Source organism: Caretta caretta, chromosome 11 (assembly GCF_965140235.1).
Source record: "Caretta caretta isolate rCarCar2 chromosome 11, rCarCar1.hap1, whole genome shotgun sequence".
Classification (NCBI taxonomy): Eukaryota; Metazoa; Chordata; order Testudines; family Cheloniidae; genus Caretta; species Caretta caretta.
Genome location: NC_134216.1, coordinates 74,876,779 through 74,901,888, shown reverse-complemented (window position 1 = coordinate 74,901,888; position 25,110 = coordinate 74,876,779). Strand labels below are relative to the sequence as shown.

Sequence of the window (25,110 nt, the reverse complement as noted above, 5' to 3'; positions counted from 1 at the left end):
TGGCTGCTGTCAGCATCCAGCAGGGTGAGTAAGCCTTTGCCAAACGTTAAGTCACAATGTTCCGTGTTGGTTGGATTTCTAGCCAAACTACACCCTGCTCCCTCCACAGGAAGCGGACAGGGGATCTAAAGAGAGTCAGCCGGAGCGATTTCAATGCTGGCTGCCTTAGGCCCATATGGAAGGGAGCGAGATGTGGTTAGCCGGAAAGCTGGGGCAGCAGAAAAACGAACCAACAATTGGGCTATTGTGTTCTGACTGACTGACTGACTGACACAGGGACAAACTTGTCTCACGGCTGTTGTGATCATTTGGACAGTGTTATAGACTGTGGATCCTATTATCACAAACTTCCCCTTTCACTCTTTCTTCGGCCCTCCTCTCCGCAGACTCCTCTGTTTGGGATGAGGGCGTGCTCCTGCGAATGACAGGCTATTTCAGCTTCCGGAGATCTGCCCTTTTGGGGGAGAGAAGCCAGCCTGTTTCCCTTGCAAAGGAGGAATTGCTTCCCTGCTCTGGTTCAGTGTTGACAGCCCAAACCACCTTAACTAGAAGCAGGAAGCAGAGAGCCATGGCCCTCACCAATCGGATCCGGGGAGGGTGGGACAGTGTGCAGCGCTCAGTGTTCCCAGGCCAGGGAAATGACATGCCAGCTTCAGCCTGTTTGTGGTTCCTGTGCCAGGGCAGCTCAGTGTAGGGAGTGCCCTGGGGAGCCCCTGGGGGGGGCAGGGAGCGGCTGGGCGGCTGCGGTGTAGAAGAGTGGGCCAGATGGCTGAAGGAAACTACCCCAACAGTCCTGGTTCCCTGCAAAGAGAACCTGGGGCTGGCCTGGAAGCCCAGAGCAGTGACAGTCATGGTGCCACCCTCGGTGCCACCGATGGAAATGCAGGTAACGTAAGGAAAGCCAAGGCAGGAGCATCAGCAGAGGGACTGTAGCCACCAGAGCAGTCTCAAGCTGCGGCCCTCCCTCCTTTCCTGTGGCGCTGCCTGGGGTAGGGGGGGCTGTGCTTTACAAGGCTCTGCTTCCCTGGCAATGAACTGGGGGCCGGGGGGGGGGAACACTCTGGAGTGCCCCCTGGTCTTTTTCTGGGGGTAGGGTGGTGTGGTGGGGGTGGGAGGCTGGGGGCAGGGAAGTGCATTCTCTCACTGTAAGCTGCGGGATGTTCAGGAATGCCGGCCATTCAGGGGGCTCTCGGATTTGTGTAGGGTTTTCCAGAGGGACGTGTGAGCAGCACCACAAAAGGGACTTTGCAAACCCCGTGGTTTGTTTCTCTGTTCTGCTCCCATGCAATTGTCATTCTCTTAAGGAAGTACAAGTCCACATAGCTGGATGAGAAGCAGGTGGTTTATGCCTGTAGTCCAGTGTGTGCGGGTGTGCTCTCTGTGTGTGCAGGGATATGAAATAGTGCTTAATCTGTAATGAAAGAGGTGCCGTGGTTCAAGCAATTTTTTTACATTCATAACAGATGAAGCAAGCCCAGAGGTGCCGGGGCTATGAGCTGCCAGGCTTAAAGGTGCCGGGGCTCAGCCCTGGCACAAATTAAGCTCTGATATTAAATCCCTCTGCTATTTTCCCTTTTTGAGCTGCCATTTTAAGTCTACCAGTTGCCTCTCAAATTAAACGTACTTAATGTCTGCAGCTCTCTCCCCAAGGGCTGGTTGGCTACACGATTAAAGACACCTCATGGAACCGTCGTGGTTTTCTAACATGGAGAGATACTCGACTATCATCAGAGCCCTGTTAGCGTTGTCCATCTCACATGTTTATTGTATGCTTGCTACACAGTGCATCACACAGTGCCAGAAGCTGGGAATGAGCGACAAGGATGGATCACTTGATGATGACCTGTTCTGTTCATTCCCTCTGGGGCACCTGGCACTGGCCACTGTCAGAAGACAGGACACTGGGCTAAATGGACCCTTGGTCTGACCCAGGATGGCTGTTCTTATGTTCACATGTATTTGAAAAGGACAGGCTGAGCCACCTCAAGTTGCATTTTCAAGCGCTCAGCAGCATCCACAACTGGAGCCAAGCTGTCAAAAGAGCCCAGCAGCTCCCATTTACCCAAAGTGCTCAGCACCCAGCGGCTGCCCTTGTGACACCTCTGGCCACATTCTTCAGGACACCTTGGCACCCAGTGCGCTGAAGTGCTGGCAAAAACGGACCGCGTGTATTGCTGCCTAAACGGGAGCCGAGCTCTTCTGAAAATTCTGGCGCATGTGACAGCACCCTATAGTTAAGGTTGCAACTAGAAGTTTTCCGGAGGTAATATTTACTGACAAGCGAACCACAGATGTTTCAGAGAACTCCCCAGTGCTTTGGCTGCTTCAGCTAAACCACTTCAAATGATGCGACCCTCCCGAGTCCGCTAAATTGCTCTACAAATCTGGGGAGGACAGCATCTTGCACCATCATTGAGTACTTTACACTTCCGATCCTGGCTGGAGCTAGGACGGGCAGCGTTTGTGAGGACAAAACACCAACCAGTTATTGGAATATTTTTGGCTTGGGCTTGTTTTAGCTGTGGGCAGAGGGTTAGGCCAATTCTTGTTTATTCCAAACCTTTGGAGTCATTCTTAGTGACCAGCCTGGCTGGTTGCATCATGTGTTGTCAGTGATTGTTGCTGTTCACACCTGCTAACTGTGAGCCTTGTTCGGGAGGGCTTCGGACGTGGAAGGGTATCCAAGCACCGCTTGTTTCTGGAGCAGGGGCGGTGGGTTGAGCGTTTGGCACAAGCGTGCTGAAGAAAGCAGGAATCGCCATGGGAGGGGCAGCTGGGAGGCTTGGATGGCTGGGTGAAAGGTCAAAGGGAAATCAGGAAGGTGTGATGGCGGGGAGGGGAAGGAGCACGGTTTGGCCTCTGGGGTAGAGTGACCAGAAGCCCACAAAAAGCAGGACTCTTTTGGTTTTCCAGGCCCTGATTTGAGCTTCCATTTGGCTTTCCAAAGCCAGGGACTTTCCCAGGATTCTCAAGTCTCCCAGCGCTGCAACACAGCAGCACAGACAGCCGCCATCCTGGCTCGCCCGGCTGCCTATGGCATCACCTCTCCGCTCACCTGGCCTCCCTAACTTGGCAGCAAAGAGCTGGCTCTCTTCAGGCCCTTGGCTTTCCCCCCCTCGTGGCAGGAAAAGGGCTGGGTGGGCAGGCCCAGGGGAGGGAGGGGAAGAGAAACGGGAGTGGGAGGAGGGTGACAGGGAAAGGGAAAGGAGGAGGAGTGGACAGATGACACCACCAGGGAAAAGGGAAGGCGAAAAGGGAAGGGAAAACAGCAAATCCCAGAGCTGGGGGCCAGTGCAGAGAGACGCTTATGCCTAGTACAGCAGGGCCTGAAGGCCCCAGCCACGGGCGTGCCCCATTGCGCTGGGTACTGGACGCACCCAGAATATCCCTGCCATACACACTGGTCCCCACCCTCATTTCTGCTGTGCCAGTGGTCCTGTCAACGTGCGGCAGCTCTGTGGAGACAGGCTGCCCACCCTGCCTTCCCCCGGGTGCTCCCTGTTGCATTGTCTCTCCCTGGAAGACAGCCCCCCTCATGCCCCTAGAGCGTGGCTGGCTCTGGCTAGTGAAGCCTCTAGCATTCAGTGTCCGCTGTGTGTAGAGGCAGCTGCCGTATGTCACCTCAGATCCTCACACTGCCAGAGGACATAACCCACCGGGGAGAATATTACAAAGCCCCCCGTAGGCCGCACCACAGAGAATGGGAGATTTTATAACCCCAAGTTAGCACCCTGGCTCCAGACAGCTCAAGTTGTAGCAAATTCTGCTTTGAGTTCCCCGGTGCATTGGTCAAGGTAGCGCCCATGGGGTAGGTGTTGAATCCAGGCATCTCCAGGATTAACACAGCAACCTTCTCTCCAGCGCAGGTCGCAATCTGAAGGAGTGGCTGAGGGAGCAGTTCTGTGACCACCCCCTTGAGCACTGCGAAGACATGAGGCTGCACAACGCTGCCTATGTCGGGGACCTGGAGACGCTCCGGAGCTTGCTGCAGGAGGAGAGCTTCCAAAGGTGACCCTCGTTTCCCCTGCTGCTCTCCCAGCATGCCCCTCGCGGCTGGGTATTGGGAACACCCGCTACTCAGTGATATTCGGATGGGGAGTCTGATGCAAGCTTCCTTTTGGCAGGGTCTGGGATAGAGAGAAATGGTCCTGGATCTCTGAAGGTGTAAATCAGCACACACACATGGCCTTCAGTGAAGGCATGCCGACTTACGCCAGGTGGGCATCTGGCCCATCATACTGCCAGCTGACGCTGCAGCTCTTAACCTACCCAATTTCACCTGGTATATGTCAGAGTGGTTTTAGGTTCTCACACTGTATGCAGGCCTTGTTTTTTTAATATAGCATATGCCATGTGGCCTGTCGCGCCCTCGCAGCTGGGCCAAAGTCTGTCCCTCCAGTCTGAGCCGAAGGGGTTATTGGGAGGGATGAGAGAGCGGTGGTATTCCCTTGGCTTCTCAGCGGAGGCTGCTGTCCCGTTTGCCACCTGTGGGAGTGTTTTCCTTGGTGGGGATGCTGCATAGACATAACTTGCCTGTTCCGTGTACAGCAGGTCACGAGATGGCCGTGGCCATGAGTGGGCTCCAGGGGCTGGGGTAAACAGGTTTAGAAAAATCTAACACCCCCCCTGCCACCCTCCCCTGCCTTGTCCATCTTCAGCAAGCTGGTTCTGAAATGGTGAAGAACTTGTGCATTGACAGATCTTCTTGTGTAGAAAGTGGGGGAGTGAAGCCTGGGGTCGGATCTCCCCCTCCAGTGTCAGGCCTTCTCCTAAGGAGGGGTGATAGGAAATCTGCTCCCCAATGCTAGCAGGCACTGGTGTCTTCAGAGATGTGGCTCTGGCACATTTCCTACACCTGGCAGTTCACAGATCGATCAGCTCACTTGCCCCGCTTCCCTGGTTCAGCAGATACCCCGATCCCAGCACTGGGCACCACGGAGTTCCTCATGCCTTTCACGCACAAAGGGTATCTTTGAACGTACAGATCCAGAGGCCACCGTCAGACCCTCCTGGGAACGCAGGGGGAAGGGAAGATGACTGCTTCTTCCTGTGTTTCCCAGTAATCAGCCGTTCCCTGAGGGCACAGTGAGCTCAGCACTTCCTCAGCTTTAACAGAGCAGCTTGGCAGGACCCAGCAGGCTCTTTGTATTGCGGGTCAGAGGCTGCTCAGGTAACACCTGAATTTACCCAGGCTAATCCCATGCCAAGCAAATTTCAACTGAGTTACGTACAGTTATAAATATCCAGCCTCCGCTTGTGAATATGCTTCAGCTCAGCCTGGAAATAAAATAATGGGGAAATAGAAGTCTATGTGTAATGGCAAAACCATGCAGAGGGGATTACAATCACATATAAAACTGAAACGCCCTGTGTTAAAAATTTGGCCCAGCCTATGTCTGTGGCCATTGGGATATTTAATTAATTTTCCTGCATTGCTGAGTAAACTGCATAATGACAACTCTCGCCTGAAATTGCCTTTTCAGCAAGAGTCAGAATGAGCCAGCCCTTCTAAGAATGAACTGCTTTGTCCCTAGCAAATTTCCGGGGCATTCCTTTTGTCACTTGGCCCACCAAGTTTTATAAAGTTTCCACCTGTCACCTATTTGTGCCCATCAGCCTCACTTGATTATTATTTATATTCCAGCCGTGCTTAGAGGCCCTGTTGTGCCAGGCACCATGCAAATCCCTATCAAGGGACACTCCCTGCCCCTGAAGAATTTACAATATAAAGAGACAACCTGGATTAAGGATGGGAAATAACAAGTGTGAGTGTGTGTGTGTGTGGGTGGGGGGATGAAGTACTATTACCCCATTGCACAGATGTGAGCACTGATGCCTGGAGCTGTGAAGTGACTCACTCAAGCAGTGGGTGAGAGGCAGAGCTGAGAACACCCAGGTCGCCTAACATCCAAGTGAATGGCCTAGCCACTGGGCTGCGCTGCCTGCCAACTGAGGACATTGCTGTGTCTGTGCTCTCTTGCGCCCTGAGGCCTAGCCTAGGCCAGAAAAGTTTTGCCGGGATAGCTATATGGTTTATACAGCGTCCCTTTTCTGGGATCGCTTATACCACTTCAGTGAGTGAAATCGACACTTTTATGCCAGGACAACTGTTTCTACAGTAGGGCTTTTGCCTGTAAAGAAGAATTGTTGCAAAAAATCAGCCCCTAACTGACATGAGAAGGATTAAAGTTGGAAAACATGCTTTAGAGTAATAGACTCAAGGAGCTCAATCTATTTAGCTTCATTAAGGGGTGACTTGATCATATTCTCTAAGGACCCATGAGGGGAACAAATATTTGATAATGGGCTCTTCAGTTTCGCAGGCAAAAGTATAGTCTGGTCCAATGGCTGGAAGGTGAAGCTAAGACAAATTCAGACTAGAACTAAGGTGCATAGTTTTAACAGGCAGGGTAATGAACCATTGGAACAACTTACCAATGGGCGTGGGGGATGCACCATCACTGGTGATTTTAAAATCAAGACTGGAGCTTGTTCTAAAAGCTCTGCCCTAGTTCATCCAGGCAAGTCCTCTGGCCTGGGTTATGAAGGAGACCAGACAAGATGATCACAGTCGTCCCCTCTGGCCTTGGAATCTTTGCATCCATGACACGGCCATACAAGCAAATGTTTCTCTGGGAGACCTGGCCTCAGTCACTAACTCTTCCCTGCCTTCCTCCTCACCCCTGCTCCCTCCTTTGCTCTTCTGGCACAGTCACAGGGTCCTTGTTGCAGCTCACAGCCCGGTGTGTGCTCGGCACACTTTCACCTCTTGCCTGGCCGTGGGGGAAAAGACCTACTTCGGCTGTGATGGTTCTAGCAAAGCTGGTTTGTAAATGACAGCTTTGTTAGTGAAATCATATTTCGATTTCACCCTGGAACATAGACTATTGCACCACAAGCAGACATGCAACATCCTCTTTGTCGAAACAGGGGCCGGTTTTATTCAACATCTTTATTAATGATCTGGAGGATGGCGTGGATTGCACCCTCAGCAAGTTCGCAGATGACACGAAGCTGCGGGGAGAGGTAGATGCGCTGGAGGGTAGAGATAGGGTCCAGCGTGACCTAGATAAATTGGAGGATTGGCCCAAAAGAAATCTGATGAGGTTCAACAAGGACAAGTGCAGAGTCCTGCACTTCGGAAGGAAGAATGGATATTCTATCTTTGCTCTTTCTTCAAGCGGGAGGGTGCTCTTGTGGCTAATGTGCTCAATTGGGACGCCAGTGATCTGTCTTCAGCTCCCAGCTCTGCACGGTCTGCCCACTTTGGCGTTCTGTGCTTCACCTCCCCATCAGTACAATGAGGCTAATAATCCTTCCTTTGTCTACTTGGTTGTAAGTTCCCTGGGGCAGTGGCTGCCCCTTGTTATGTGTACATACAACATGCAGTGCAATAGGGCCCTGGTATTGGTGGGCACTTCTAGGTGCTACCGTAATAAAGGTACTAGATGAGGCTTCAAGAGGCCAGGGCATACACCATACCTGTGGCTTACCCACTGTGTGTCCGGGGGGAGGCAGGGCTGTATCCCGGAAGAAGCCGTGTGCGTTGACAGATAACTCTGCTCTGTTGCCCCCCCGCTCAGCCGAATCAACGAGAAGTCCGTGTGGTGCTGCGGCTGGCTGCCCTGCACCCCACTGCGCATCGCTGCCACCGCCGGCCATGGCAACTGTGTGGATTTCCTCCTCCAGAAAGGGGCGGAGATTGACCTGGTGGATGTGAAGGGGCAGACAGCCCTCTACGTTGCCGTGGTGAACGGGCACCTGGAATGCGCCCAAATCCTGCTGGAAGCTGGTGCAGACCCCAACGGGAGCCATCACCATCGCAGCACCCCTGTGTACCACACCTCCCGCGTGGGCAGGGCCGACATCCTGAGAGAGCTGATAAGGCAAGTATAGTCGGTCCCCTTACCTTCCCAGCTCAGGGTCAGTCTGTGGGGTAAGAACATAAGAACGGCCATAGTGGGTCAGACCAAAGGTCCATCCAGCCCGCTATCCTGTCTACCGACAGTGGCCAATGTCAGGTGCCCCAGAGGGAGTGAACCTAACAGATAATGATCAAGTGATCTCTCTCCTGCCATCCATCTCCACCCTGTGACAAACAGAGGCTAGGGACACCATTCCTTACCCATCCTGGCTAATAGCCATTCATGGACTTAACCTCCATGAATTTATCCAGTTCTCTTTTAAACCCTGTTATAGTCCTAGCCTTCACAACCTCCTCAGGCAAGGAGTTCCACAGGTTGACTGTGCGCTGAGTGAAAAAGAACTTCCATTTATTTGTTTTAAACCTGCTACCCATTAATTTCATTTGGTGTCCCCTAGTTCTTATATTATGGGAACAAGTAAGTAACTTTTCCTTATTCACTTTCTCCACACCACTCATGATTTTATATACCTCTATCATCTCCCCCCTTAGTCTCCTCTTTTCCAAGCTGAAAAGTCCTAGCCTCTTTAATCTCTCCTCATATGGGACCCGTTCCAAACCCCTTATCATTTTAGTTGCCCTTTTCTGAACCTTTTCCAATGCCAACATATCTTTTTTAAGATGTGGGGACCACATCTGTACGTAGTATTCAGGATGTGGGTGTACCATGGATTTATATAAGGGCACTAAAATATTCTCCATCTTATTCTCTATCCCTTTTTTAATGATTCCTAATATCCCGTTTGCTTTTCTGACTGCCGCTGCACACTGCGTGGACGTTTTCAGAGAACTGTTCACGATGACTCCAACATCTTTCTCCTGATTAGCTGTAGATAAATTAGACCCCATCATATTGTATGTACAGTTGGGGTTATTTTTTCCAATGTGCGTTACTTTAATCAACATTACATTTCATTTGCCATTTTGTTGCCCAATCACTTAGTTTTGTGAGATCTTTTTGAAGTTCTTCACAGTCTCCTTTGGTCTTAACTATCTTGAGCAGTTTAGTATCATCTGCAAACTTTGCCACCTCACTGTTTACCCCTTTCTCCAGGTCATTTATGAATAAGTTGAATAGGATTGGTCCTAGGACTGACCCTTGGGGAACACCACTAGTTACCCCTCTCCATTCTGAAAATTTACCAATTATTCCTACCCTTTGTTCCCTGTCTTTTAACCAGTTCTCAATCCATGAAAGTATCTTCCCTCTTATCCCATGACAACTTAATTTACATAAGAGCCTTTGGTGAGGGACCTTGTCAAAGGCTTTCTGGAAATCTAAGTACACTATGTCCACTGGATCCCCCTTGTCCACATGTTTGTTGACCCCATCAAAGAACTCTAATAGATCAGTAAGACACGATCTCCTTTTACAGAAACCATGTTGACTTTTGCGCAAAAATTTATGTTCTTCTGTGTGTCTCACAAATTTATTTTTTACTATTGTTTCAACTAATTTGCCCGGTACCGATGTTAGACTTACTGGTCTGTAATTGCCAGGATCACCTCTAGAGTCCTTCTTAAATATTGGCATTACGTTAGCTATCTTCCAGTCATTGGGTACAGTAGGTGATTTAAAGGACAGGTTACAAACCATAGTTAATAGTTCCACAGTTTCACATTAGAGTTCTTTCAGAACTCTTGGGTGAATGCCATCTGGTCCCGGTGACTTGTTACTGTTAAGTTTCTCAATTAATTCCAAAACCTCCTCTAGTGACACTTCAGTCTGTGACAATTCCTCAGATTTGTCACCTACAAAAGACGGCTCAGGTTTGGGAATCTCCCTAACATCCTCAGCCATGAAGACTGAAGCAAAGAATTCATTTAGATTCTCTGTGATTACTTTATCGTCTTTAAGTGCTCCTTTTCTATCTCGATCGTCCAGGGGCCCCACTGGTTGTTTAGCAGGCTTCCTGCTTCTGATGTACTTAAAAATCATTTTGTTATTACCTTTTGAGTTTGTGCCATGGATTTGATACGGCATCCAGAGCCAGGGAGGAAAGAGAGTGTCCTGTATGTCTCCTAACCTCCCTTGGCCTCCTTCTTTTCCCCTGGCTCCTTCCCCTCACAATAGAAAAGTATCCTGCTCTCCTCTATCCTCACAAACTCTCTTTTAGTCCTGCCTTCTGTCTCCCTCCCCCCGTTTATCTTCAAACTCACGGAGCACACAGGTTGCGCACTCCCCTCATCTGCTCCATGGCGGGTCCTTTCAGTCCAGCTTCCAACATCTCCCCTCTGGTGCAACTGCTCTCACTCAGTCGCTCCCCTCTTCGAATCCCTCCGCCACCTCCCCATCTGTCATCATGTTAGAGTGAAACCTCATCTCCCCACCTTCAAAGTGCTGGCCCTTCCTTCTTAGGCTTGCCCCAGGCCTCCAGCTCCACCAATGCTCAGTGGTTCGGTCACGCACCTGGGACTCAGGAGACCCCTAGTTCAAGTCCGGCCTATGTCTGAGAAGGGATTTCAACAGGTGATTTGAACTGAATGCTCAGAGCAGGTGTGCCGCTGAGAACCCCAAGCATTTTCCAACAGAAAGCTGTTTTGACTTCTAGTTTGTGATCAGCTCTAATACAAAGTGTTGGTACAGAAAGTTACAAAGCAGCAGATCAGCTGAGAAGTTAGGTGCCTATTTTTGCGGGGAGCTTGAAGTTTCTTTTGTAAGGTCAATAAAGCCAAAATAAATCCTGGGCAAAGACTTCTGGTCCGTGTGCAAAGCACTTCAATAAGATACGACATTTAATGATAAGAATGATGGATGATGACCTTTGATTTCTCTATACAATGCTTATTTTATGTTCCTATAAATTGTGCACAATGCCCAAGGCCCAAACTGGCCACAACCAGGTACCCACATTTAGCCTCCTAAACCTGTATTTAGATACCTGGATAAGTGGTCTGATTCTCAAAGGAGCCCCTAGGAGCTCCCACAGACTTTAGTGGGATTGTAGGTGCTCATCACCAATGAAAATCAGCCTGCTTATTGAAATGATTTGGGATCTGTCGTCGCCGCAGAGTTAAGTGGGGTGAGCAGCACCAGGGTTGGTCACTCCTGGATGTGAACAGCCACACCCGACTTACTGGGTCTTCACTGGTGCTGCTCTCCCCATGAGCATAACTTGGACTTCTGGGACGTGGACCTGGTTCTTTGTGCTGCTGTCACCTGAGCCACTTTGATTCTTTCCCAGTGAGAGAACTTTTTTCTAACTTCTAGGTATGTGAAGGGAATTGTGGGAAGTCATTGAAGGACTATCAGCAGTCACGTGATGTAGCCTGCATCCTCAGTGCAAAGTGGGTGGGATACAAACCCAAGGGAAAGCCTCACTTAGGCTGGCTTTAGCCTATAGCCCCAGGACAAGACAGCTAGTCTGGGCTGAAATCACCACCAGTGTTAGCTGGGAGAGGTATGAATGTGTTAGGAAAGAGGGATTGGGGCAACCCCAGAGTAAAAGCCCAAGTTAACTCTGCAGCAAAGGTGGATTTGGGAGCCCAGCTTTTTGAAAATCATGGTCCTAGCTCATTATGGGCCCACTGATGTCACAGTGGCATGGGATCACCTCTAATGCAAAGTGTTGGTACAGAAAGTTACAAAGCAGCTATGGACTATCTTGTCCAGTATCCTGGCTCCAGGAGTGGCCAGTCCCAGCTGCTTCCAAGCAAGGTGCAAGAAACCCTAGAGCAGGCTGCTTTGGGAGAAAACCCCTGTGAAGTTTCCTCCTACCCCCAGCACTTAGAGGTTGGCTTAAACCCTGAAGCAGGAGGGTTGATAGCCTCTGAATGCGCTTTGCACTGGGCCCTATAAACTTGAATTTTCTCCTCTTTTGCATGTGTACACATCAGAATGAACCCACTAGCTACATTCCTAAGAATCTCCCGCAGTATATTTGCTAGCACAGTACAAAACATAGCAAATGATATTTCAGCAGATGGAGTTGATGTATTGATTTATACGTCTGCCTCTAAAGATGCCTTGCCAGCAATTTAAAAGCATGATTCTGGAAAACTTTCAGGATTAAAAATTAACTGGAGTTTGTCCAATATCTTTTTATTAGGCAATGTTTCTCCCAAGGCTGCTAAGTTAATACCAAATTGTCAGTTTGCCCAAAATTTTCAATAGGGATTTCATAGATCTATTCAGAATTGCTTACTTTAAAACACAATCCTGACTTACAGAGCTCTGTAGAAGCTTAAAAGTATTGATCTAAGTTACTCTTTCCTTGACAGGGTAAATGTAATAAAATGACATTTTTTACCAAGATGTAATTATACATTTTCATATTCTTCAAAACACCCTATTCCCAGTTAATTATCAGTCAATGTGGTTCTTCCTGTTAACATACAAACTCCGCAGTTGCTATTGACTCTGCTGGATTTGGTTTATTAAATCATATGGTAGCACAATTACAATTCCTGAAGTCCTGTGACCTGCTACAATTGCTGAACCAGAATACCAGGCAAAAAGCAGGAGCTGATAGGACATTATATGTAAATTTTATCCACTAATAGTAAATACACACGTAGCTATGGAATGGTAATCCGTGTTTTATAGTAAGACTGGTGGAAATATTTACAATTATATGGCTGGCGTATAGATTACTTTCCTAACAGCCTGTTACATAATCATCCTGTGATGGGATATTGCATCATACTTCTAGTCTAATAGAGGGCAGAGCCAGGATATTAGGAGATATATATTCTGCTTATTCCATTAAGGACAGTGTTAAACTGACAAAAGTCATGGGGAATTGTATCAGTACTTACAAACTTTTAAAAAGTTTGACTGATTTTGTTTTAAAAAGTATAACTTAGCAGAGTTGGTCAGAAAATGGCTTTTTTCATGAAAAAATTTGCTCTCCCTAAAGGGTGGTGCATTATGGGAGTCACTGGCCACGGTGCATCGTAGAAATGTAGTTTGGCAGGGAATCTGGCCAACAGAAGAAAACTGGGCATGAGAAAACTGGACTACAGCTGCAATGAGGCACTGTGGCAGCAAATCCAAATAGAAATATTTCCGGTTTTGACCAGATTTTGATTTTCATCCATTTGGGTTTTTGATGAAAAAATCAAACATTTCTGTGGAATGCAGAAATTTTTTGCAATAAATTTCATTTAATTGAAAACCAAATTTTCTGCTGAGAAGCAGTTTCAAGAGAGAATTTTTGACCAGCTAGTTGCAAAGGAAACCAATCCTGCAGGCCTGACTCACGGGAGGAGTCCCATTGCTTGGCTTTGAGCCTTTGCCATTTTCCTAGAAACCCGATTTAAATGTAAACTTTCTAGGATGAAACCATTATATGCAGTATGGCCTCAATTCAGCACAGAACATTGAAAACCTCTTTCAGAAGGGAACAGTTCTTCAGAGAGCTGCTGTTCCTGGCTACTTTCTCCCTTCTCTTAGCTTTAGCCTTCACTAAGCAAAGCTGAGCTGTTGTGTTGTGACTATGGAGGAGACAGAGACCACTTTGCAGTGTGCGTTTGGGGGAAGTCAGCATGTAACGTCCTGTCCTCTCCACTCATGCCTGCAGCCACCTCTCCGTCATCCTCTGAGGTCTCAGTCTCTGTGCTGTGCCGTGGAGAGGAGCGCGGAGAAATATGCACAAAGTGCCAAATTCAGCACTTGGATGTGCTTGAATGCTCCCTGATCTTGCAACTAGTTCTGCACATGCTTGACTTTAGTGGGCCTATTCATATCTTCAAAGTTAAAGCACATGGATAAATATTTGTAGCAGCAGGGCCAGAAACCTACTGATTTCAGTGAGAGCTTCATAAAGATCTAGACAGAATTTGGCCCAGAATGTTTTATTAACCAGAAAGAGGAATCCTACAATATACAGGAGAGCAGAAAAGCCTCATTCTCTGAATGCTAAGATTACAAACCCAGGAGAGTTATTCCTGAGCAGAACAGCATTGTATTACTCTGAAGGGGAAGCACGACACTTCTCCTCTATCCAGGATCCATCCTTGGCTGTTGCAAAGGAGCAATTAAAAATGGCTAAAAGAGGTTGGCTTGTTCTTCCCCCACCCTGCTTTTTTTAACATTTACGGTATGTAAAATGGGTGTGAGTGCAGCATTTGGGAAGCATGTGCTCTATACTGTATGGGTACGGCATTGCATATAGCACACATTGCTATTATTATTTTTCAGTCAAATGCGGTATTACGGTGTTTCAAAGTAAATATTTTTAAAGGGAGCAAATGTTCTTTGTGCTATTCTTATTCTTCAGCAGGCTTTTGCAAAAAGGGGAAAAAACCCTCCTATTTTCTGTTCACTCAGTGTTTGATCCACTCAGGTGCACAGGCTACACATGTAAAATGTATAGTTTCATGCCTTGTACTATCAAAGTAACATCTATAGCATAACAGCATCGATTCTAAACACCGAGGGTGAGATTTTCAAAAGTGCTCGACATTGGGGTATCTGCTCTCTTTGAAATCCATTGAGCTCAATGAGTGCAGAGCTAGACCTAAGCAGAATGCTTCTGAGAACCAGCCCCTTAAATTGTATTGTGTTGTTCCATTGTACTGAGAGGTGGATGAAAGTTTTTGGACAAAACCTTCTTTTGCTGAAAAATGCAGATTTGAGACATTTTGCAAATTTGTGTCAAATTCACCATATTTTTTGGTCAGAAAAACCAGGAGAAAAAATAAATCTGAAACAATCAAAATGTTCTGACATTTCTAAACAAATCATTTTGATTCAAAACGACGTCTTTTTTTGAATTGTACATCTATTTTATTTTTGAAAAGGTTAAAAAAAAACCAGAAATGATGCAAAAGATTGTAAAATTATTATTATTTGGTTTGCTGAAAAATTGAAAACATTTCATCAAAATGATCTTTTACAATTTTTTGGCATGTGTAGCTGGTGAATTGAAAAATCAGTTATTTGCATAGCTCTGACCGTAAGCCCTTGGTGAATGGCTTCTACAGTTCCCACTCTGTTCCGGGTCCACAGTATCTGAGTCTGTTACAGCCCTCCCGAGAAATCGTTAGCAGTTTAGCTCACGCAATAGCAGCTCTGAAGATCCATGGTTCATCTCTGGTGCATTGGCCAAGATGGCAGCTGTCAACCATAATAAAAAAACCCAACAACCTGAATAGATGTTAAAAGTGATCTATAATGACATAACTCATAATATTTAATTTTAGGATAATACAATACAGTTCTCAGGGATGGCTGACTAACTGACATAATTATTTTATATGTTCCCAATTTGCTACAAGCCTGGAATTTGGTACATCTATTTAGCATAAACAGCTGAGTACAGGGGGAAACTCCAGCATTTGACATTATGATTGGCTTTCCACTATTTGAGTTCCCACTGAAGTGAGACTCTTGAAATTTGTTACACTCCTCCGTTTAGCAGAGATTTGTGTTTCAGTTTCCTTGATTGCAACAGGTAAGGGGCGCTTGCACTAACATATTAACTACTCATCTCCTCCCGGGGGGAAAGTTGTTTTAGGGCCTATCTGGTACCCATTCAGTGAGGAGCTGAGTTATTACTAAACTGGGAGGAGAGGTAGACACGCTGGAGGGCAGGGATAGGATACAGAGGGACCTAGACAAATTGGAGGATTGGGCCAAAAGAAATCTGATGAGGTTCAACAAGGACAAGTGCAGAGTCCTGCACTTAGGACGGAAGATCCAACGCACCGCTACAGACTAGGGACCGAATGGCTAGGCAGCAGTTCTGCAGAAAAGGACCTAGGGGTGACAGTGGACGAGAAGCTTGATATGAGTCAACAGTGTGTCCTTGTTGCCAAGAAGGCCAATGGCATTTTGGGCTGTATAAGTAGGGGCATTGCCAGTAGATCGAGGGACATGATCGTTCCCCTCTATTCGACATTGGTGAGGCCTCATGTCCAGTTTTGGGCCCCACACTACAAGGAGGATGTGGAGAAATTGGAAAGAGTCCAGCGGAGGGCAACAAAAATGATTAGGGGACTGGAACACATGAGTTATGAGGAGAGGCTGAGGGAACTGGGGATGTTTAGTCTACGGAAGAGAAGAATGAGGGGGGATTTGATAGCTGCTTTCAACTACCTGAAAGGGGGTTCCAAAGAGGATGGCTCTAGACTGTTCTCAGTGGTGGCAGATGATAGAACAAGGAGTAATGGTCTCAAGTTGCAGTGGGGGAGATTTAGGTTGGATATTAGGAAAAACTTTTTCACTAGGAAGGTGGTGAAACACTGGAATGCGTTACCTAGGGAGGTGGTGGAATCTTCTTCCTTAGAAGTTTTTAAGGTCAGGCTTGACAAAGCCCTGGCTGGGATGATTTAACTGGGGATTGGTCCTGCTTTGAGCAGGGAGTTGGACTAGATGACCTCCTGAGGTCCCTTCCAACCCTGATATTCTATGATTCTATTTACACATCCCCTAGCCAAACCATTAATGGTGGATTTTACACACTGGTCACTCAGGGCAGAATATTTAGCTGCATAAGGACAATGCTCAGCACAGCCCTTATGACTGGGAGAGGAAAGTGTCTCTAAATCACATCTCCGCTTTCCTGATCCTGGGGACCAACAGCCACCAGAGCGGCCATAGCCACCACTGGGCTAGTTGTAGAGTAGCCAGCGCAACATACACTGTGCTCACCTCCCCAATGCAGTCGGCTTCTCTGTGTCGGGCAGGGAAGGGACCAGGAGCAGGGTGTTTTGGCAGGCGATCCAGAATTCCCCAACTTTCAGGAGCCTAAATTTACCCCTGTGGAATGTGAGCCTGTCATTTAACTCAATGTTTAACACACGCCCTCCGCTTTGTCCCTGCAATTCATGAATCCTTCACAGGCCATATTCCGGCCTCTGCTGCTGCTGCTTTGTGCTGCGTGGCTGTCAAGAAAACCCTTGTGCGTGGGAAGGGGGTAAAGCTGGCAGAGCCATTGCTAGGCCACCCACTCTCGCAAGGAGTCTCTCAGTTCCCACCTGTACAGTGGAGATAATCACACTGCCCCCCGCCCCCATACGGAGTGTGAGGCTAAATGCACAGATACTGTGAGGCTGGCAGCCAGCAAAGTATCCTAGATGTATGCCCTGGATGGTTAGTGGTGGTGGGGCTCTCCTGCCTTCTCAGTGATTTCCAGCTTCTCCATGGACCTGAGCTGCAGTCGTGTTATTGCTTTCAAGCATTTTCCCTCTGGAGGCCCTGTGTGCCCGCACCCGTCTGCCTCGGTACCAAGATGGCTTTTGTTTTTTCATACTCAGGTATGGCGCTGACGTGGATGTCAACCACCACTTGCCCTCACGGCTCCCCAGCCCCTCCTCTCGCCCGCTCACTTCCTTGGTGGTCTGCCCTCTGTACATCAGCGCTGCCTATCACAACCTCCAGTGCTTCAAGCTGCTGCTCCAGGCTGGAGCCAACCCCGATTTTAACTGCTGCGGCCCCGTCAACATCCAGGGCTTCTCCAGGGGCTCCCCGGTCTGCGTGATGGATGCTGTCTTGAGACACGGCTGCGAGCCAGCCTTTGTCAACCTCTTGATTGACTTTGGAGCCAACTTGAACCTGGTGAAGGCAGAAGCCCTGGCTGCCGATTCGACTGGAAGGGTCAAAGTCAACCCAGAAGCCTTGCAGGTGTTCAAAGAAGCCAGGAGTAAGTGGCTGGCGAGTCCTCGGCACTGACTTGCTCGTGCTGCCAAGAGAGAAGCACAGCAAACGGTTTCCCTATGGCTGTGGTGCTTGTAGCTTGGGCTGACTGAAGGCAGTTCAGAGCCCTAGGCACACCCTACATGGGTCCCGCCTTACCCCACCCCTGTGTCGTGGTTCTGCCCCTGGAGCATGGTGCCAGCCCTCCTTGGGCTGGCAGCAGGTTTCAGAGGTAAGATCAATAGGGCAGTCTGCGCCTCTTGGGGCTCTTGATTCAGGCTGTCTGCAAACTCAGGCAGGCCTCAGTTACACTCAAGTGATGTTTCCAGCTTGTTTGAGTCCAACAGGGCTAGAAACTTAACTTTGAAAACATCAGAGCTGAGATTCTGACCCCATTTTCCAAGTCCCGGTGCCGGAGCCCTAGGCCTGAGCCTATAGTACCTGTCTGGCCCTGATTATCCGGGCCAGCTGGCCTAGGTCTCCAGCTGCAGCATGCTGGCTGGGAAGCAAAGCAGCAGAGGAACAGTGGTGGCAAGAAGCGGGAGCAGGGGTGGGAGGAGCAAACGTGTGGCCATAGGGTCAGAGCTGAAGACATGGTCCTCTTGAAAAGTAGCAACTAAAGGGTTAAGGAAGTGGTGTGATGTCCATCCAACCCCTGCTTAGCTGGCAAAGAGGACAGTGCACCCTGTGCCTCTCACCTGAAATAGAGAGGTCAGGGAAGGGGAGTGGGTTTGCAGGGCATCGTTGCAGACAGGTCGTGAGAAGAGGTCCTAGCTCTACCCAGTGTTAATTGCTTTTGTGTGCCGGGGATGCTTAATTCAAAAAGAAAATGTGTGTAACTTAAAACCAAAATGACTTGACTGGTGCTAAGCATTCGGGGAGCTGGAGATTTCCCCTCATAAACAGAGAACCAGGTGTAAATTGGCATAGCTCCACTGACTTCAATGGAGTCATGCCGCTTTATCGCCGCTGAAGATCTGATCCAGAGGCCTTAGTGTCAGACACACTCCTGCCTGCCCTGGGTGCTGAGCTTTTGCAAAGTGCATTGTCTGATCCTTGCAAGAATTAACAGTGAATTTCTATTATGGTATAGAACAAGGGCATGGGGAGGGAGCCAATCCCCAGGGGTATAAATCAGCATAGCTCCACTGAAGTGGTTAGGGCTATGGCAATTTACACCCGAGGGAGATCTGGCCCAGTAACAATTTACATTTGCTCTTTTATTCCTTTCTCTCTTCCCCTTTGTTATTTTGATTGCAGGCTGCCCCAGGAGCTTATTGTCTTTGTGCCGTGTGGCCGTGCGGAGGATACTTGGCAAATACCATCTGCATCTGATACATGCTCTTCCAGTCCCAGACCCTATCAAACAATTTTTACTTCACAAACAGAGCTAGAATGCAATCAGCTGCTTTGGGGACAGTTTGCTGTAAGAAATGAGTAAGCTGATGAAAACAGGTGCCAATCGCCCCCTCCCCACAGTGCTGTTTTGAACGATATATCCTGTGATTATTTGCATAAGGTTATTTGTTATGACACTACCTCTGTTGCTGTTACTTGTAACTTGTCTTGGGTTTTAGCAACACTACCGTATGCCGAACTTGTACATACTCAAGCGGTGGGCTTTTATCTGCCTATAATATGCAAAAGGCAGTCCCTGACCTCATCAGTAATGGGCGTGTACAACAGTACTGTTCCATTATCTTCTCATGCTTCAGCTGTCCTTACTTCGACCTTGCTCCCTTGAGGAGCTGACAATTGCTATTGTGCATATGGCAAGTTGATGTGTTTTGACTTGCTGTATGTCTCATTCTGGGGTGAATGCATTGGGTTTCTTGTCTGGTGCCGTGTGTTTGCTGGAGAATATGAAATTGCTTGTGTGTGCCTAGCTGTTCAAGGTAGCAGCAGAGTCCCAAGCCAGATCACTTGGCTTTTGTTATTTAGAAATCCCGAGATGGGACTACTAAAAGGCTAGGAGATAGCCAACCGGTCTGAGCCACTGCAGGTGTCCTCAAAACACTCTCAGATGTGATATGGTGTCCTGACATACCTGCTACCAAAAATATATAGGTCTGGGTGGGCTACCAGAAAAATAGGTCTCCAATTACATGAATGCCTGGGAGTGGACCAGCTATAGCAATCACTGCCATGGCATGAAGGGGAAAACCCATAAGAGAGAAGAAAAGAATGGGGTTTCTCAATGGGACTGTGGAGAAGGCACATAACACTCACCATGGCACGTGGTTTAGCAGGCAGCCCACTCAGCTACAAGTTGTGGAGGCGTCAGTCTGAGATTGTGCTCAGATGCTCTGTCCCGCTCCTTCGTGACTGTGGTGCGTCTCAGCCTTCTAATGAGGCATTAAGCTAATGTTTCTAATGTCCATGGGCCACCAGAAAACTCCCATGGCACTTCTCAAAAAGACAATGTTCTGCTGAACAGCTCGATGCGCAGTAATGCTGGTTGAAATACCCAAGGATGAACGGGAGCTATTGTTCGGTGAATGACTTGGTAAATGTATCTGTAGTGTCCCTACGCTACTGGTAATTAACTCCATGCTTGTAAATTGCTGTGGGGTTACTCCATTCAAGAAACTCCACCAAACCAAATACTAGTCTGCTTTCATTGCTTAGAAACATGCCGCCCCCACTAAAATGTTATCAGTGTTCCAACAGCCGTGTTGGCAGTTATCGATGGGGAGGTGTCGGCAGTTTGCAAAGCATGGCACACGCATATAGACATTACTACCACCCTTCCCTGCCCATCCTATGTTGGCATCATTGTCAGCTAGAATGTTCCCCAACCATCAGGTGTTTCCTACTTCTGCTGTGGACAGAACAATTTCTTGGGGTGTCCGTGTGACTGAGCTGCTTGGTTTTATCTTGAATAAAGACTGAGTAACACTGCACCCAATGGAAGAATGCTGGGCAGCTCGGCCAAGGCGCCCTTTGTTTCTAGTGTCTCCATTAATTATTATTGTTTATGTGGCAGTAATGACTAACGGGCTCCAATCACAAACTGGGGCCACATTCTACTAGGCCCAATACAATCCGTACAAGAGATTCCCTGTCCCAAGGAGAGCACCTAGAGTGCTTTCCTGTCCTATGCTTTGTGTAGGGATGTTTTAAAAACAGATAGGAGGCCCTGTCCCACTGAGCCCCGCAGTATGTGCTCTGCGGTGCTCCTAGCAGTGGAGTGTCAAGGTTTGCAAGGAGGTGGCCCCACAGCTGGGAAGAAGTTCCCCCTCCCTTTTACTCATTTGTTTAGCTGTTGATTTCTATACACTATATTTATGTATATGCTTTGGGTGAGATGCTGTGCTGAACCTCTGAGGGTGCAGCACCAAACCTGCAGCCCAAAGGGAGGGGAAGCTATAGTCGCTTTTGTGCCCTCCCAATCCTGGGCCGTTGCAGGGGCTGCGGGAGGCCCCCTGTGTCATGTAGTCAGTCCCAGGAGCCTAAATTACAGCAATCTCTCGCAAAAAGAAAAGGAGGACTTGTGGCACCTTAGAGACTAACCAGTTTATTTGAGCATAAGCTTTCGTGAGCTACAGCTCACTTCATCGGATGCAACTCTTGGGGCTCCAGCATTAGACAGGGAATTGTCTGGAAACTGGGTTTCGAGCCATCCCCCGCACCACCTCCCAGCCCCACCCTCTGCACACCCACTACACCAGGTGTTTTGAGGGGTTCTTGAAATGCAGCCTTGAGGCTGTCTTCTGCAGTGCCTGTGCCAGAGAAAGCCGCCCCTGGGTGGTTACCGTGCTTTTACTCTGATCCAGCCCTTTTACCCAGTGTGAAGCAGCTGAGGAGACCATTCTTTGTCTTGAGTGCCTGCAGTTCAGCAGTTGTGGAGAGTTGGCTGAGGCGTGTGAAAGACAGAGAGAGGCAGTGGGGGGTTGGGGTAGGGTCCTCCAGAAGACACTGCTGCTGGGGTGTGTGTGCTCCGGCGGTCGCTGATGCTCCTGGGGTGGGGAGCTACCGCTGCTCTGGGGCAGCGCCCAGGACCAGTTGCCTGGGGCCACTGGAGCAGCAGCCAGTGCGGCTGGCCACGGGGCCACCCCAGCTGCTCAGCCAGCCCTGGGGTCAGCCTCTGCAGCTGCAGAAGTCACATGACTTTCCGTGACCTCTGTGAAAGACTCGCAGCCTTAACGATGACCACCAAATCCCTTTCCGCAGTACTCCTTCCTAAGCAGTCGTTTCCCATTTTTTATGTGTGCCACTGATTGTTCCTTCCTAAATGCTGTACTTTGCATTTGTCCTTATGAATTTCATCCTATGAATGTTTGTGTTTAAATTTGGTAAGCAATGCTGGATTGCTATTTTTTGCTGTTATTTCACTATTTTCTTACTTTGTATTAACGGCTCTGCATTAACGGTTCATTCTGGCAAGGAGGTAGATTAGAAGAAAGGGGAGCAATGGACAGAGAGTCCTCAGTGTTCCTTATCATTGGCCTTTTAATTTCAGATTAGCAGCCATGCAGTCTGGCCTAAGGCGGCAGTAGATGGCAAGTATATAAAGATGGGTCCTGCATTGCCTCTGCTCGCTGTTTCATTGCAAACAAATATCTGAGTATGTGAGATGAAAAGGAAAAACAAATTTCTGCTGATTAGGTTTTGCTGAATTTTGAGTGATGAGTAGGTCCTCAGACACCAGAGCGATGGGTGTTTTAAAAACCATAGATAGGGAGGGAGGAAATGAGGGAAAGTGGATGGATAGACAGACACATGCTTTTGGAAAGTTAGATCAGTGACAACCTGTATTGTAGAGTCTTTAGGTCCTTTAGGCTCCACCCCTTGGAGGCCTCCCCAGCAGATTGGCTGATCCCACTAGAATGCTGGGAATGGGTGACAGAGGATGGATCACTTGATGATTACATGTTCTGTTCATTCCCTCTGGGGCACTTGGCATTGGCCACTGTCTAGGGTGACCAGATGTCCCGATTTTATAGGGACAGTCCTGATTTTGGGTTTTTTTCTTATATAGGCTCCTATTACCCCCCACCCACATCTGGATTTTTTACATTTGCTGTCTGGTCACCCTACCACTGTCGGAGGACAGGTTACTGGGCTAGATGGACCTTGGTCTGACCCAGTGTGGCCGTTCTTATGTAGAATCCTATGTGCATCTTTAGGCACTTAGATACCTTTAAAAACCTGGCCCCAAAGGAGATGTTGGAAGAAGGGTCTGAGATGGAACATCATTACGATATAGAAAGAACAAAACCTCAAAACAGCCCTAAATTCAACTGTGATGTAACTTTGTAGAGCTGAGCTAGGGTTGAATTTGGCCCATGACTGAAACGATTGGATAGCTAAGATGGTTGATGGCTGGATGTATGATCAAATTCAGCAATTGAAGTTACTTGTTGTGGAGTGTGATTAAATCTGAGCCCAGTGTGCCTTGACAGCATAATTAATGCTTATACAATTTTAACCATATAAACCCTCACATCTACCCTCTCCTCAAAAACATTACTCCTATCCATAAAAACAACACATCAAGCAGTGTCCTCCTCCCATACAATATTTATGTGTAAGGACCAATAGGACAGTCAGGGTGTACAAGACACATTGGCCCCACCTTGCTTACAAAATTCTGTTTATATCTATCGTAAGTGGTTTCTCTCCCTGGTATCTTCACCTACCTGCTCTGACTGCTAAAAAGGACAACCTGGGTTATGGGTGAGATGTGATCAAATCTTACCTGTATTTCTCTCTCTAAAGAAAGTCTGAACTTGAGGGCCCTGATGCCTCAAACACTTGGGTCTATGCTTAATTTGATGCATGAGTAGTTCCATTGAAACCAAACATGTTTAAAGTTAACCAGGTGTTTGGAGGATCAAAACTATAATGTGCAGGAGGCATTTCTGGCTTGTGTAGCTGAAGGTGCTCATTTCCCATTGGAAGTCAGAGACTCTTGCCTCTCTGAAAATGCCAACCATTCTCATCTTTCCTCATGGAGAGACAGCCAGATAAGAGCTGAAGTCAATGGGACTTCTCATGTTCAGAATGTTAAGCACAAGCGTGTTTGCAGGATAGGTGCCAAAGTGGTTTCCCGTGGAGGTTTGCTACCAAGGGTGCCAAACCTTGCTTAAAAGGGCAATGTTAAGCATACGTATATCCTGAAATTTTTAGAGGAAACTGTTGAGTTGTGAATTGAAAAAGTGACTTCCAGGGGTCAATGATATTCTCAACCTGTGGCTTCAGGCATTAGATCTAGCTGCTGACTTTTTTTTTTCAACCAAAGGAACGATAATTTTCCACTATGAAATCTGAGTAATAACATGTATACACTATGCTCCCATTTACTCAAAACTTTATTGTCCAAACCTCTGCATTATCCAAATCCCTTCCTTTCTCCCCTGCATGAGACACATGCTGCAGAGGGTGTGTATCTCATGCTGGGAGGTAAGGAATGAGTTTGGATAATAGAACAGAACCCCGTGGCCAGGACGGCGAGGAGGAGGATGAGTGTTGGCCACTGAGAAGGCCACCCCCTGCTGAATGGCTCTGGCCCTCTGGATTATCCGAGCTCCCAATTACCCAAGTAAAATCTGTGTGCCCGTGCTATTTGGCTAATTGGGAGTGAGCTGTATATTGTATAGCTGTAGTACAATATATTTCTATATAACTATATATAGAGAGAGATTTTCGCCTTAACTCATATTTCACTATTTTCTCATAAGTAGAAAAATACCTCTTTTGCAAAGGCGTTTGTTCCATAGAGTCCTACAGTAATGGCTGAATAGCATAAATAACTCATAACAAACATGTATCTTCTGCCCCAGCCAGAAATCATTCTAGGTGGGAAATCAAACAGCCAGACAGTGTATATTGCATATATAGACGCATGCACATTATGTATCAATTAGTGTGTGGCCTTGCTAGGAATGCAGCTTGTGATATGGTAACGAGATTGGAAAATTGGCTAATGAACCTAGACACATTTTGAACAATCACAGCCATTAAAAAAAGAGAATTATTTCATCTTTGCGTTCTTCTTTACTTTGCTGCCTTGTCTGGATTCTGCTGTTGATAAATGCTGTCTGGGATGTTGTTCCCACGTGTGCCTCCCCACCACTTCCAAAGACAACAGCAAGGCTGGGTTCAAGTCAATTCACCATGGTCTAAGTTGGGTCAACTATTTCCAATTCCATTCTGAAACCCTCTTGTGCAGGGAGGGATATTTTGGAATGGAAATATTTGCTTCCAACTCAAATGGGAATGTGGCAGGAAGCTCTGAAAGGGGTTGTAGTACCTTCTTTAACCCCTTCTTTTCAGTGACTGCTATAAGAACACACAGATGCTCCATGAAATGCCTGCAGATGTTGCTCAGTGTTTTGCTGCTTTTTCCAAGGACAAACTACAGCTTCTAAAGGGAGTCAGGTTGAAACGGGGAGCGGACAGGAGACATCTGCGGTGAAACTGGGGACATGGTAACCAAATAAAGATGTTTAAAAGAAAAAAGGCCATCTCGCAGCGTGCTCATTTATGAACCAAAGGGTGACACCGCACCCTGGAGAAGGTGCTGGCACTGGGTATTGAACCTTGGACTTCTGGTTCTAAAAAGCACAAGTCTCTATGGCCTGAGCTAAAACCGTTCAGCTGC

General features: G+C 47.7%; 1 protein-coding gene across 2 annotated transcripts; it reads left to right on the top strand.

Annotated features, from left to right (window-relative positions):
- The first annotated feature begins 565 nt into the window (after positions 1 to 565).
- ASB1 (ankyrin repeat and SOCS box containing 1) lies at positions 566 to 24,968 on the top strand. Of its 2 annotated transcripts, none has more exons than XM_048869790.2 (5): positions 566 to 886; positions 3,867 to 4,008; positions 7,584 to 7,886; positions 17,126 to 17,511; positions 18,765 to 24,968. In XM_048869790.2, exons 1-5 carry the CDS (start codon positions 766 to 768, stop codon positions 18,896 to 18,898), a joined length of 1,086 nt encoding a protein of 361 aa, XP_048725747.1. In that variant the 5' UTR covers positions 566 to 765; the 3' UTR covers positions 18,899 to 24,968. The 2 variants fall into 2 exon arrangements, with proteins under 2 accessions (XP_048725747.1, XP_048725748.1); XM_048869791.2 differs by having other exon boundaries at positions 755 to 886; positions 3,862 to 4,008.
- Positions 24,969 to 25,110: the final 142 nt, after the last annotated feature.

Coding starts and splice junctions, on each gene's coding strand:
- ASB1 (XM_048869790.2), top strand. CDS start 766: ATGGCTGAAGGAAACTACCCCAACAGTCCTGGTTCCCTGCAAAGAGAA. Junction 4,009..7,583: donor CAGGAGGAGAGCTTCCAAAG/GTGACCCTCGTT, acceptor CCCCCCGCTCAG/CCGAATCAACGAGAAGTCCG. Junction 17,512..18,764: donor GGTGTTCAAAGAAGCCAGGA/GTAAGTGGCTGG, acceptor TTTTGATTGCAG/GCTGCCCCAGGAGCTTATTG.